This window comes from Cynoglossus semilaevis, chromosome 1, assembly GCF_000523025.1.
Source record: "Cynoglossus semilaevis isolate Cse_v1.0 chromosome 1, Cse_v1.0, whole genome shotgun sequence".
In the NCBI taxonomy this organism is placed as follows: Eukaryota; Metazoa; Chordata; class Actinopteri; order Pleuronectiformes; family Cynoglossidae; genus Cynoglossus; species Cynoglossus semilaevis.
The window spans coordinates 19,882,126-19,896,727 of NC_024307.1; the positions used below are offsets into that span (position 1 = coordinate 19,882,126).

Here is a 14,602-nt window from a genome sequence, read left to right on the forward strand (position 1 = left end):
GACTTAAACAGAACAGTCACAGTCCATCGTCACTTATACCGAGTGTCAATATACAAATACAATAAAATGGGACAACTGATTTGTCTTTATAACCTTTATTCATCTTTTTTCATCAATTTTATTTGTACTGAATTTCAGTGTGTCTTCTGGACCTCTGTCTTCAACGGCTGTCTCAAAACTCAAAACAAGAAATCACCAAAAATGATTTTCGTGTTGTACAATCCACCTGGCGGACATTCCCAATGGCTTCACCTGGGTGCCTTTCCACAGCCTCACACAACACTGTGAGGAAGTTCCCTTTAAACTGCATGCTCATCATCTCTGTTGCAGACCGCATGAGTGGAAACGAGTGCTCTCATCTGCCAGATACTACAGTACAAAGTGCACAAGTCTGTACCAAAACACAAAGTGTTATGGTCACAACAACAGAAATCTGAGGCTAGACTGACAAACCTGCTTTATATGACGAGAGCTGCAAAGAGATCAACACACTGTTGGCCACATGTCCCTGACTTCTATACTGACAGGCTGTAACAAAACAGTTTCCTCACATTTCCTTCTACTAACAGGCCTGAAGTGACACCACAGGCTACTGTGCCCAGCAGAGACACAAAACGCCTCTTCCTCAAAACCACGAAGGAAATAAGAAAAAAAAAAAAAAAAGAAGAAGAAGAGGAGAGGCGAGTGGAGAACCTGATTTGGATGTAGACACTTGATCTGGTGCAGGACAAATCAAAGTTGTTCTGGCAGAAAGAGGCAATGGCTCTGTTCCAGACTAAATACTTTCGTCACAAGTCATAAGGAAAATGCAGACTTCAGAAACACACACACAAAAAAAAAAATCAATGTTTTTTATTGAACTTCAAAACTCTGACCTTTACTTTAAATTCACATATTCATTGCCAAACTGAACAATTGCGAAACTAGCGTCTTTATTTCTACGAATACGATACAAACATGAGTTTTCCACATTAACTGGGGAAAATAATGACTTACGGGCTTTGTCGCACACTCATGTTTGTTTCCACCACTGAACACTAGAGGTGACACTGGCTGTATTTGGTTTGGAACTGAGCCACTGCTGATACACATAGCTTGCATCTCTCTATGTACAAGAGCTGTGAAGTCACAGGGAGCTTATGACATCATAGGAGCTATAGTCTTAACGGACGTGAACAACCGCCTTGGTTCTGCAGAGCAGCAGATGCCCATTGAGTCCCCGGAAGTGTAATTCCTTCTGACCTCACTCTAATAGAAATCCTCCCTTTCATACGAGGTGGTTCTTAGTTTTTCTCAATTTGACAGCAAATTATTTTGTGAAGTTAGGAGATCTAAAGATGGTTTTATTTTAAAGACTTGACAACACTCCTTGATAGCTGCCTCGGTTCAAAAGGAGACTCAAATGAGCGCCAAAACTCTGCAGAAGTCGGCGGCATCTTCTAAAAATGTAACGATGAGCTAGCACCCGCACTCAGGCGGTTCTGCTATTATATCCCCCTCACCCGCCCCTGATCCCAAATATCCCTCAGTTTACAAGCAAACAGGAAATAAAAAGAATAAAGAAACAAAAAGAGGGAAAGAAGTAAAAAGAAATCCCCCCACCCCCCGACTGGGCCTGCCCGCACGCCACCGATTTCATCTGTGTTTATGTAAATGATGATTGTGTGTCTGTGTGTAAGTGTTAGAGTCTCTGAGAATATACGAGGACTGGTGTGTGTGCACATGTGTGCGGGTGGAGGCTCCATGGGGGTGAGGGGGACTCCTAGTATTTCTTCCCCGGGACAAACTCCTTCGCCTCTGGATTCAACATGCTCTTCCTCTGCAAAAACATGAGGAAAAAAAAATTAACTCCATGACTTAAAATATTTAACAGCACTGTAAGTGTTTCTTTAAAAAAAGTGTTTCTTTAAATGTACTTGATTGTAACTTAAATCAATAGTTTCCTAGAAAAAAAAAATTCAACTTACTGCCACTTCCTCAAAGTTGCTGTGGTGATCGCTGACAGACAGGTTGTTGAGCTGCTGCTGCAGCTGGCCCACCCCCTGGTTGTTGAGGTCACGCGATGGGATGAACCAATCCTTGTCCTCTTCTTCCAGCATTTCCTGGAAGCAGCGCTCCATAAATTCCTGCTCCCACAGGTCCTCCTCCACCTGAGAAATGAAGTGGAGACAAAACAGCAGTGAGAACACAAAGCTCAGGGGAACAGGGAGAGAGGGGGAGGGACCGATCATATCACTGTGGTTGCACAACAAACAGGTAATGCATTTCCTCAAAAGAAATATGGGGGCAATATGAATAAATAAAGCTGAAAGAGCAGTAAATCATCACAGAAGGTTTAAAAAAAAACAATTGAGATTTAACAACTCTAACCATGTGAAACAAGAGATTAAGGTCAGAAGACAACTGTCCCTATTTCAGGAGACATGTGGTGGAACAGAATCATTTAATACAGTTCTGGTAAGCAGATGCTATCAGCACTAAGCTACTCTGAGAACAGGCAGGATGGAAAATGGGAATATAAGGACAGAAGAACAGAAAATAAGGATGGTGGTGTTGCACAGCAGGTAGAAGGAGAAAAAGGTTAAAGCATTTCAATTTAACCGGGCTCTTGAAAAGATCGGTCAACAAGTCACCCACTACTGCTGTTTAAAAAGAAAAAATGAAAAATTGAATTCATTCATGAGTCAAACGCAATTTTTTGGAGGCAGTAATATAGCCATGCACCTCTTCAAAGTCCATTGCTCATATCTGCAAACAATCACCAGCTTCAAAAACCTAATGTATAAATGTGTTTTAATTAAACAGTTTATAAGCTTATATATATATATATATATATGTATATGTACATATATGTATAAGCTCTAGAGCTCTGAACCATGTATAAGCTCTATAAGCTATAGAGCTTATACATGGTTCAGAGTGATATTAGACCAGGCAGTTCACCTGTGATCCCACTGAATCATTGACTTGATCCCTGCAAGTAAACACTACAAGGTGGTTCTTTGGACATGACATAACCTGGATGACTGAAAACCCACAAGGACAACGGGAGTAATTTGCATCAACCCTTTGTGATCACCTTAACTCTAGCACCCCTTATATTTGTACAATATTCATTATACAGTCATTAGAAATTAACTGTCCCATTTTTAAGACTAAACACACCTAAAAAAAACAAATTACAATTTTAAGCATCACAGTATGTAACAGCTTTGACTCTTGGGTGGCATGGCAAGATAAACCACATGTGGAATGTAGTTTGAGCAGTTTACTGTTAAGACAATTGTCAAAAGAGACCAAAGTTTGTCCGCATCTTTGAGTTAATAAGGGGGACATTTCACAAAAAGGTCATGACAATTAAAAGACTGCAGCATTTTGTTGTAAAAATGTGTCAAATGTTATAAAAAATTAAAAGAAAGCACATTAAGTCTTTTTTTTTAATGGGCTAACGACTCAAAACATTCACACAACACACACCTGTCTGTTATACTCCTCCTCATGCTCCATCCACATGTACTCAGCAAAAGGGTTTGGGTCGCTGCCCTCTCCTGCGTGTCCATTGGCCACCGGCTCCTTTCCCTCTTTCCCCTGAGCTTCACCCCCTGGTGTCTTGGCCACCTCCGGACCACTCATCTCAGCTGGCTCTGCATATAAGAAACAAAATGTTATCTTCATAATTCAGTTGATGGTTAACCTATTCCTTGTAAAAAAAACAAATCTTTTTTTTAATCCTGCATTCTTGGACATCAGATGACACAGATTAATTCAGCTTAAGTATTTAGAAGTACCTGACACTTCAAATGAACTAGAGCATGTTTAAAAATTAAATGTTTTATAGATTCTGTCTCCAAACGTGTGACGACAACGGATGATGAACATTCACACAACACACACCTGTCTGTTATACTCCTCCTCATGCTCCATCCACATGTACTCAGCAAAAGGGTTTGGGTCGCTGCCCTCTCCTGCGTGTCCATTGGCCACCGGCTCCTTTCCCTCTTTCCCCTGAGCTTCACCCCCTGGTGTCTTGGCCACCTCCGGACCACTCATCTCAGCTGGCTCTGCATATAAGAAACAAAATGTTATCTTCATAATTCAGTTGATGGTTAACCTATTCCTTGTAAAAAAAACAAATCTTTTTTTTAATCCTGCATTCTTGGACATCAGATGACACAGATTAATTCAGCTTAAGTATTTAGAAGTACCTGACACTTCAAATGAACTAGAGCATGTTTAAAAATTAAATGTTTTATAGATTCTGTCTCCAAACGTGTGACGACAACGGATGATGTTGAGGAAAACTTGCCAAATCCTTTAACACCCACAACAAGCGCTGAGGATTCATTGACATTTTACGACTGCGATCAGTTGTTAAACAGTTTTCCTGGTTGTTCAAATGCCGTGGTCTACAAAGCCACAGTGTGTTGTTACCTACAATTAAGGCTTGTGAAGACTGTGCTTATGAGAGTTTATATAAACAGTGTGAAGTGAGCAATTCAAGGACACTGAATACAGGCAGAGGTCAACTGTATAAAGCTAGAAACATGTTTTTTTAAATTCAATTTTATATATAGGTCTGTTTACTGTTCCGTTCGCATCGTTGCTTTTTGTAAGTTTTGGCATGAATGAAACCATGCCGTCCTAAATCTAAAGCCAGTGCAGATGTGCCTTTAAAACAGTGTTCTACTTTAACATTAAATATTGCAACATAATTGCAGACAATCAGTAACTTTTTACTTTGGAAACACATTCATAAAAAGATTAGAGCATCATAAAAATTGCTGCATGTGCTCAAAAAAAACTGCACAACTCACATCTCAAAAAGAAGCTGTACATTCTTGCAGTAATATAAATAGGAACAAATCTATCACACACACAAGGAGAAACACTTTGCTATAGAGATCTCTACCCCACAAATAACACAAACAGTTTTGAAACAGAGACCATGCCAGGTATCGAAGTTATATTTGGTTTACTTGCAGTTTTCCCCCCCGACACATTTCTTCTTTCGGCGGGAAAGTCACGTCTACACCTGACCTTTCTGGGTGGATTTACGACCTGTGGCTGATGACTGGACATTACCACAGCTGCACGTAATCCAAACACCTGCCCTTAAAATCTTGCACGTCCCACTTTTAGTGCCTGTGTTAACCTGTTTCTTTGTACACACTCGCAATCAAAAGGCAACACAATTCATCCCAAATGAATATAATGGGAAAGATTCTGCAGAACAGCTATGGCTCATGAACCCAGTTGTAAATTCGACACCAGTCATTTCAACCGTGGTCGTCATAATGTAGGACAGTCCCACTTCTAACACAAATACTGTCAAATGTCGATAGCCTGATATCAGGGTGAGAAATACAGGCTTCAGTTCACTTTTAAAACAGTAAAATACCACCAGCGAAACCTCTGACATTGTCCAGGAGCATCGCTGATTATATAAAGAGACCGGACAACATGGGTCTATCAGCTGCAACATTGAACTGCTATTTTGAGGATATGAAGCCTATGATGACATAATGCTGAGACAGCCAGCTTTAACACACTGGTTATGACTCAACTGTGGCAACAGAGGGAGGAGGGAAAAAGGGGAAATGATGACCTCAAACAGGCTACACACATGGCTCCTGGATTAGGCTCAGGGTTCAAACTTGTTTGACTTGCAGGGAAGGACTTCGGCCATGAACCGAGTCCTTAACAGAGTAATGACCTAGTTTCCAAAATCAGAATATGGTGTTATTTTGACATCTGTTTGTGGCCTTTTCCTACTTGTCACTGTGCCAAAAAGTCAACACAAGAAGAAAACTTGACACAAGTGAATTTGCTACTCCCTTGAGGCAGTTCTAATAAACCCGAATAATCTATGCAAGTTGGAGGCATTTGTATCTGAGGTTGCTGATAAAGAACAGCAATTATCCACCTAAGATTTCTATCAATAGGTAAATAGTCTAGAGGGTGGGAATAGTCTAGAAGAACCTTTTGTGACACTTCGTTCTAACTTAGCATCTTCGTAGTGTTAAATGTTATTTTTGTTTCAATTTGGCTAGTTTTGAGTCAATACCAAAAATGATTAATACACTGTCAAGGAAACAGCTATGAAAACATTTTGGGGATTTAGGATGTTGACCTTGACCTGCTGATTCAGAAGAAAAGAATACTATAAATACATAATGATAAAGTAAACAGCTGCATTCAAATCAATTTTAAAATAATCTTAAATCAACAAGTTGCCTAATCTCTTTGGATAACACCGGGACAAACAGAGAGTAATAGGCAAAAAAGTCTAAGAAAAGACACACACAGGGAGCAGTGAACCATTCTGTACAGAAAAGAGCACTTAACCTGTTTATGTTACATAACCATTTCGAGGTCAGCATATAATATTCAGTTGCTGAAGATGAGCCATGCCTAACCTGCTCATTCGCTTGTGAGTAGAGTGTGATTTGGTTGCAATCACTGCTGCAAGGTATAAACATTCTGCATCATTTCATTTAAAAATATAGAAATTGTGGGAAAAAGAGAAAGTTATAGGTGTGTCTGTGTAAAATTATGTTTTCATGTACTTTCAGTAATTGCATTAGTACATGTTTTTGGCTCTTCCCCCAGAGTAAGATTATAAGAAATTTGATGACAGTGTGTTATTTTGTATTTTCATATATCTTCTATTGTTTAGTCCTTTCCAGGGCCACAGAGGAATCCCAGCAGCCATTGGGTGTGGGCCAGGTTAAGCCTGGATAGTTTGCAAGTCTACTACGGAGCAGCATACGAAGATAAATAATTGTTCATATAAGGGTCAATTTAGAGTTTGTGTTCTGACTGTTGGGTGAAAACCGAGTACAGTACACAAATCACAAGCACAAACAAGGAGAACATGCAACCTCCATACAAACCAGTGGATCAAGCCAGTGCACATCACGAGCACTAAACACTCATCCACTGTGTGACCAAATGTCATATTTTAAGGTTGTCAAATATCGCACGAAAGCAAAATAAACTTTCAGCGCCATCTTGTGCCATAGTTCACTAGAATGTTCAGTGAACCAGGTGAAATATATCGTGCCAGTTCAAGTATTCAAGAAACTGACACGATGACAAGATTAGTTACAAGTTAGATATCATCAGTTGCAGTCTACAGCCCTGGACTATACAACAAAAACCCAGTTCCTACAATTACATTTCAGGAAAATAAAATGTGTTTTATAAAGTGTTTTATATCTGCCTAAAAAAATTGAAAATACATAATGGAGAAAAATAACATCTAGCTTAACACACAAATGTGTTTTTTGTTATAGGTTTGTTTAAAATGTAAATGTATAATGTATAATTATTGGATAGTTACATGCCAGATGTGCAAGTTGTTTACATAGCCTTTGTGGTTATTTTAAAGATATTGCCTAGATTATTGCTGAACACTTGGATGTCTTTTCAGCAGTCTCTTAGAAATTGACAAGAATGACAAGTTAACACCTTCACATAACACAAATTCATTGTAGACACCGCCATTGAAAAAATCTTGACCTACGTGAGGCATCAACCTCAATATAATTGAATCAGTTTTGTATCACCTAAACAGGCAGCGAATAAAGAAGCACTCAAACACACCTGAAAATAACGGGGTTAGAGTGTTTTACTGACTTCACAAACTGTTTCAGAAGAATTCTATGCAGTAGATGTTAATAGCCCAGTTGAAAACGTTAATGCATCTTAAAAGTGTAATTGAGGTAAGCTACATTTTGAATGTTATTGTAGGAGTTCTTATTCAGCAATAACGATTTTTAATACTTCTTTAACAACAGTATATCATTTGTCCTACTTTTAACACACATACAAGGTGCACAACTACAACACGGCAAACGTATATTCAACGTGCATAAAACGGCAAACAGTGGTGTATTTTGCACAAAAGATGACCATTTACACTGACTGATCCGTTGCCACATTATGTAACGCAACAGTTTGTGCAGTTTGTTACTGACGCGTCGTCGTGGCTTCTACGGCGGAACGAAGCTAACGGGGCTGCTACACCAGGTGTCAGGGCCTACCTGGAAACTTGGCTGAAAAGAAATTGACACCTTTAGCTGATGCGGTGCTAAGCGGCTAATACATATATGTAGACATACGTAGCTGTCATTTAGCGGGCCTGAGGTGAAAACTATACAAAGCAACAACAAAGAGCAAAGGGGTTAGACGGCCCTAAACACTTATTCTCATTTAAGCCGTAAAGTGTTCGCGCCTGAAAACGACTACCGGGAGAAGACGATACTTGGATTAAAAAATAGACAGCTTGTGCGCCGTGCATGCGTTTTATAACCGAGGTCACACTCTGGTCTCATTTGAATGTTGTAGGCCAAGCAAAGTGGTGCGTTAGCACGCTGCTAAAGCATGGCAGCATCAGTGAAGCAGGTCAACAAAACAAGCCCCCGCTCCGGGGATTACGACACTCTAGCAATCTAAACACACATACACTATTGAAACGACACGACGTTTATATATAGCTACCGTGTTAATGACATTACCTGGCATTTTACTCGTGTTGTTCACTTTTAAAGTGGAGCGTTAAAGAAACTTAAAGCAACTACACCACAAAGAGTGTCCGTCCGTCGTCTCTCCGTGCTATGCCGAAGCTGCTGCAACGTAGCTCTATTTAGCTAAATCCTGTTAGCCGTATTGCTAACTCTGGAAGCTGGTCACGTGTGCTATTGACGAGTTCATAGGCGAATAAGACCGTAGGAATTACGAATGTCTTGATAATTCAAAGCACGTACCACAAAGACACACAACCATAGAGACCGTTAATTCAACGTCTTAAACCATTATTTATTGAGAATGGCGTTTTACTTTGTTTAGATTATCTAAATTAATTTTATATAAATTTGTTCGAATATTTTTCAGCCAGTGCGAAGCATGTACAGTTCAATACAAAATGATTCAATCTAAAAGATAAACCTCAGATTGAATTTTAAGGTTTATTTGACACCACGGATTTGTTTTCTGCCTTGATAAATTGTTTTGTTTATGCACATTGTGATGCAGATGTGTACCCGCAATAGCACTGAAATATTTCAGTGATGCAGTTTAAAAACTTAGAAAAACACAAACTAACACAATAAGTGTTTTTTGTTTTTGCAAAAAGATTAAAAAATATATATTTATATGTTCCAATGACCAAAAACAGATGTAACAGATTTTGCAGATTTGCAAATGCTGCACCACAACATCTGGTTAAGTTTCATCACAGTTTTCACTAAACTATTATCCCCACAATGCCTCAACATTCACATTTAGATGGTGAATCCCCAGACTGAACTGAAGTACCAGTTCCAATGCACATGGAAAGAAAAACACTGTAAATCACTGACTCTTTTGTCTAAACTCCCTTCAGAAGAATTAGAACAAGAACAGAGTAAAACCTGCAAATGTCCTTGATCCTGTTTTAATTTCTTAATTTAAGTGCTTCAACTACAAACATCATACCACAAAAGAAAACAACGTCAAGCCTGAGATCCTTCTTCTCTGGTCAACAATTCCAGTTGTTAATGTTTTTAGTTATGGTCTGTAGTGTGTAACTGCAGCTGACACTGGTTGCCCAGAATTATATAATGCATAATGTGTGGGGTTTTTTTCTAGTACATTTTGCAAAACTGATCCAGTATTGCATATCAACAACTGACTGCTGTTACGTTGATAATGTCGCTAAATTTAAAACAAAATGCAGTACTGCATATTGCACACAACCTTTTAGCCTTTTTACATTCTTTAAGTCAGATACCAAAATATCAACTTTAAGTCAGAGTGAAATTATATTCTCAAATATTAAAATATATTAGTAGTAGATTCTAGGTCAAATTCCACTTGCTATTTTTCAAAAACTAGTTAGCCCAGTAGTTGCTATTAATTAGTTAACCAAATAGGAAAATAGCATCAAGCTAATAAACAAATTACATATTGATAAAATGCCAAAATAGCTCACAGTTTGTAAGTTATACAGGAAGAAAAGTTATGCTTTGTGAAGTTATTTATTCATATCATAGTTGTATGATCCACCAATGATTACCAATGATTTAGGTCAGTGGTCCTTGACAGGGGTCAAGGATGCAGGAGGTACTACAGGGGTCGTAAAATGTTATGTTCATTAGCACATGTATACGATATTAACATGGATACACGAGGCTGTGGAGACTGTATTGTCTAAATACCTTAGTGCTTACAGTCGTACGTTTACACATGGTACGAGGCACAATTTAATTTACAAACATTTATAAACGATATACCCAATTGAGGCAGATATATTTAGAAAAAATGTCTATCTATCTACTCTCGTGCGAGTCCTTGGCCTTAAAATATGAACGATGCTTGATAGAGGAATAATAGAACAGTTTACGTTGATTTAACAAGGCGCATTACCTTGAGGTCTTCAAAAAATCGGGGTTTAAAATGTGAGCATGAACGCAACGCGAGAGAAAACATCCCCCTACCTTCACTTTACCGAACAATCGCTACACTGACACTGTCATGCCTGCGTGGCTTCAAAATGTTAAAAAAGAGAGCGAGAGAGTCTGTGAAATAGTAAAAACAATATGAACAAATTATCCCCGGGTGCAGCTTCAAATGTTTGAGAAACCAAGTTGTCAATTGCTTAAGTCTGCCTCTCAAAAATGCTTAAAAAAGGCTCGAGAAAAAGAGACTAATTCTAGTGTTTGCACTGTGAAGCAGTGTCATTAAAAACAGCAAATATATCTTTTAGTATATGCGTTCTAATAAGCAGCTTGTGTTCTACACACATGTAGCTGGTGTTATCGTTTATAGGCCACTTCTACTCAAACGAACACTAATTGCTTAGTAATTAACATTGTTTGTACGTAAAGTCTCTTGTGTTGCCTTTCCCCCGTCATTATCGAGGAGAAATACCGTAATACACTCACCGGACAAGTTCAACAGCAGAATCCACAATCCAGTTGCCAGGACCAGGAGAAAACGGTTATTTATGGCCCCGAATATCACAATATCTCGATTTTGTTTTGTATATATTGATGATTTTAAAAAGTCTTTAAACACAATTTTTCATCGTAAATTTGCTATTTTTGTGTCTAAAAAAGTAGGTTATTCTAGTTTTTCTGCCAGCACGTTGGGACTGAAAAACAGTGTAGTCGTGGTCGTATTTGTCCAGCTGTGAAATCTACTCATTGGCTACACTTTCTGTCAGTCCATGTTTTTAACGATTCTATTGGTCTAAATTATTTTACAGCTCCGCCCAACTTTTGTTTCTCGTATGTTAACAAAATATAACTTACTTTCTTACTGCCCCCTTTATCAAGTGGTTAGCTGTTAATGATTGACAAAGGAGGTGACAGCCAACACTGGCCAATATTTCTACAAACAAACCTTCAATTCTGTTGTTTTCGGACAGTAAACATTACAGTGAATGTTTAAACACTTAACACTTAACAAAAAGTCTCTCAAAATTATATTGTGTGAACATTTGACGACACACTTCTCAGTGGCAATGAACCAGGCACATAGAAAATAAATCAGATTAATTAACAAAAAGTCTCTCAAAATTATATTTAAGTATGAAGTACTTGAGTTTTGTAAGTATTAAATTCAAGTCAAATTCAACCGAGTAGTCATTGACTTGAATGCTAAAATACGGTACTGATTCATATATTAAGTGGTTGTAAAACCATTTCTACATCACAAAGGTTTGTAAAATATCATACACCATGAATAAGAAATCTGCTGCTAAAAGTCACCTTAAAAAGTTGTCCAATATACTTCACTGTTCATAAAAAGCAACTAAATGTAATTCGTAGGGAAAACATGTATCTAGGTGTAGTTATATGTCTTTTTTTTTTCTTTTTTAACACTTTTGTATTATTTTCCTACTGAAGAGACCAGAATAAAATAAATATATATACACAGTATATGCAGTATATGCTTTGCTGGAAAAAGTAGTCGTCTGCCAACACTACCATCACATAAAAAATGTATGCAGTTCTAAAAACTAGGAGGATTGAGACACTCTCTATCTAATGGCATTACCACAACATTACAGGAGAGGGCGACTATAACTCCAGATACGCTGTGGTCCATCCGGTAACAATGGAGAGAAGCTGAAACAAAGGATAAAACGACTTCCCTCTGTTCACACTGCCTGATGTCGGTGTAGTGTTGAATGAACTTTGCAAAGCACTTTGAAGTGAATATCGTGTAGGTTGCCTTGAATGATACACACTATTAATGACAGCTGAAGGGACTACAGATTATTGTACATATGTTGGAATAAGTCACACTTTCATCTACAGGTGAAGAGAGACTCAGATTCTTAACAGGATACTTCAGGAGTTCCTTGAAAAAGATCAAATTCATGTAATTGCCTATTTATCAGGGAGTTTTCTTTAAGTAACTAAAAGCCATAAAACTATGGCTTACAAATCTAAGACCTAAACCTAAACCTAAAAAAGCAGTTCCCTTTTTTCTATATTTTGGTACTAGGTCACATTGTCCATATTTATTATTTTTATGAAAAAGGGAAATAGAAAAATAACATCTAACAAATTCCCCACTTTTTGACCCCACTACTTCTGGGATCCAACTTGCTCAAACCTACTATATCCACTGGTTGCTCAAGTACATCCATGAGAGCCAAGGAGGGAAGCAGAACACGAGACAAATTAAGTCAAAAATGATATTTACACACACACACAAGATGAACAAAATGTGTGAAATGAACACACACTGGTGTTAACATTGACATGCATCTGTATACACATTCACACACAAACAAAAAGGTAATGGCATGTTAACACACACACACACTGCAGGCACAATGTTTCCTTTATTATTTCTGCACAACCTCATTGCACACGTGTGCTCGTTCACTCGCAGCTAGTGTTAAAAAGTATCAAGTAAGGAGCTGTCATCACACAGCCTGCACCGGTTTTAGACCCACAGTTTGACCACCGTCATCTCTGGCTGGGGATGGAAATATGTTCTTGGTACACAATTTGTTCCAGTATCCTTTGAGAAAACAAGAGGTTGCGTAGCATATGTTGAAGTACAAATCTGTAATGGTTCTCACTTGTGTGATTACACTGTGGCCTTTTTTTACATGGACTCTGGGCCCCTTAATAGTTTAATATGCACGCCTAAAAATGGAGCAAAGTTGTCCTGCATATCTGTAAATGGAGAATTACTGTAAGAGAAACTAGTTTCAAAGTAAGTGAAGCAACACTTGGAATAAATAGTTCTAGTTGGCACGACAATTTTTCCTCTTTGTCAATGGGACTTGTTAGAGGTCATTGTTAGAAGATAGGTTCATTGTTGATAAAACCCCAGTCTACATTCTTTCTGTTACACTAAGAAGCTGTTGCAATTCATTTTTAACCAGTAAATACAGTTAACTAGATGCAGCTGAGTAAGAAGGATGTTTCTCTGTTGCCTGTAAGATACCTGTTAAAAGTCCAGCATAATCATGTGGCATTTGTTATGATAATTTTTTGCTGTGTTGGAGCAACAGGTTTTACATTACCTGATAATAATACCTTTAATGTGGAGTGGAGGTTTCCATATGTCCTTTTACATAACGTGATTTTTGAAGTTAGGGATATTTGATTACACAATGTATTTTCATCACCATATTTTGAAATGCTCCGCAAAAGAGCTTTACTAGATTTTTATTTCAGACCGTGACCTATCTGGAGGAACAGAACAATCAACGTGCATGTATGCCTGTATTTGCTAAGTGAGTCTTTCCGTTGCTCGAGGTCCAAGAGATAATGTGGAATTCATGAGAGGAATGCAGCCCAGGGGTTCCTTCCTGTCACCTGACTCCATCACTTCCTGCAATGGTCTTCCTGCGTCTGGACCTCCAAGGAGAGGGGCGAGGCTCCAGCTCTGTAAACGTTCAGGTATTCGGGCTCGGTGATGATGAATGAGCCGAGTGAATGACACACACCCCCCAAACCAGACAATTACCTCTTGGTTTCCATCAAGGCCCAGTGAAATGCCACCAGCCGACTTACAATGTTGTTCATTAGGAAACAAAGTGAGGCGAGGAAATGTGGGTGTGGTGTCATCTAAAACGAATAAACAAATGAGCACGGAGGCGAGAACAGGCCATAAAAGAGAGAGAGAGAGAGAGAGGATGTATGGTGATGAAGAATGAAAAGAGAGGAGGAGAACGAGGGAGCTGCAGAGGTGATGGCAGGATTCATGTGGGGCCTCTTGGTTTTTGGGCAGCAAAGGGAGACATGCCAGGTAATGGTTTCCAGACACACACACACTAATTCGATTTTGGAAATCTGACAGGACAAAGAGACAGGGTGTGTGTGTGTGTGTGTGTGTACCAGGGGCCCTTCTGTAGACTCATGAGGTCTGACTTCCTCTGCCCATTGGGAGTAGGGCCAACTAGAACTATTGTGTATGTAAGTGAGTGTGTGTGTGTGTGTGTGTGTGCGTTACATGCATTCAGGATTAATGTATGCTTTCAATCACAGCACTTGTGGGGAGAAATCAGATCCATGCAGCGCTGATGTGGATTCCAACATACACACACGCAGAAACACACACACACTGGACATAAGAAAACACTTAGAGCTGA

The 14,602-nt window shown here is 38.8% G+C and overlaps 1 protein-coding gene across 3 annotated transcripts; it reads right to left on the bottom strand.

Annotated features, from left to right (window-relative positions):
* Positions 1-79: 79 nt before the first annotated feature.
* Positions 80-11,140, bottom strand: paip2b (poly(A) binding protein interacting protein 2B). Of its 3 annotated transcripts, none has more exons than XM_008317380.3 (4): positions 10,926-11,140; positions 3,895-4,061; positions 1,968-2,150; positions 80-1,819 (listed from the first exon to the last, which is right to left on the bottom strand). In XM_008317380.3, exons 2-4 carry the CDS (start codon positions 4,048-4,050, stop codon positions 1,763-1,765), a joined length of 396 nt encoding a protein of 131 aa, XP_008315602.1. In that variant the 5' UTR covers positions 4,051-4,061; positions 10,926-11,140; the 3' UTR covers positions 80-1,762. The 3 variants fall into 3 exon arrangements, with proteins under 3 accessions (XP_008315602.1, XP_008315592.1, XP_008315609.2); XM_008317370.3 differs by lacking the exon at positions 10,926-11,140 and adding an exon at positions 8,520-8,681; XM_008317387.3 differs by lacking the exons at positions 3,895-4,061; positions 10,926-11,140 and adding an exon at positions 3,478-3,690.
* Between the last annotated feature and the right edge of the window lie 3,462 nt (positions 11,141-14,602).

Excerpts from the sequence above, each read along its gene's own strand:
- paip2b (XM_008317387.3), bottom strand. The coding sequence starts at position 3,675 with ATGAAGATAACATTTTGTTTCTTATATGCAGAGCCAGCTGAGATGAGT. Across the intron at positions 2,151-3,477 it reads AGGAGGAGTATAACAGACAG|GTGGAGGAGGACCTGTGGGA; the intron begins GTGTGTGTTGTG and ends TTCATTTCTCAG. Across the intron at positions 1,820-1,967 it reads GCAACTTTGAGGAAGTGGCA|AGGAAGAGCATGTTGAATCC; the intron begins GTAAGTTGAATT and ends ATGTTTTTGCAG.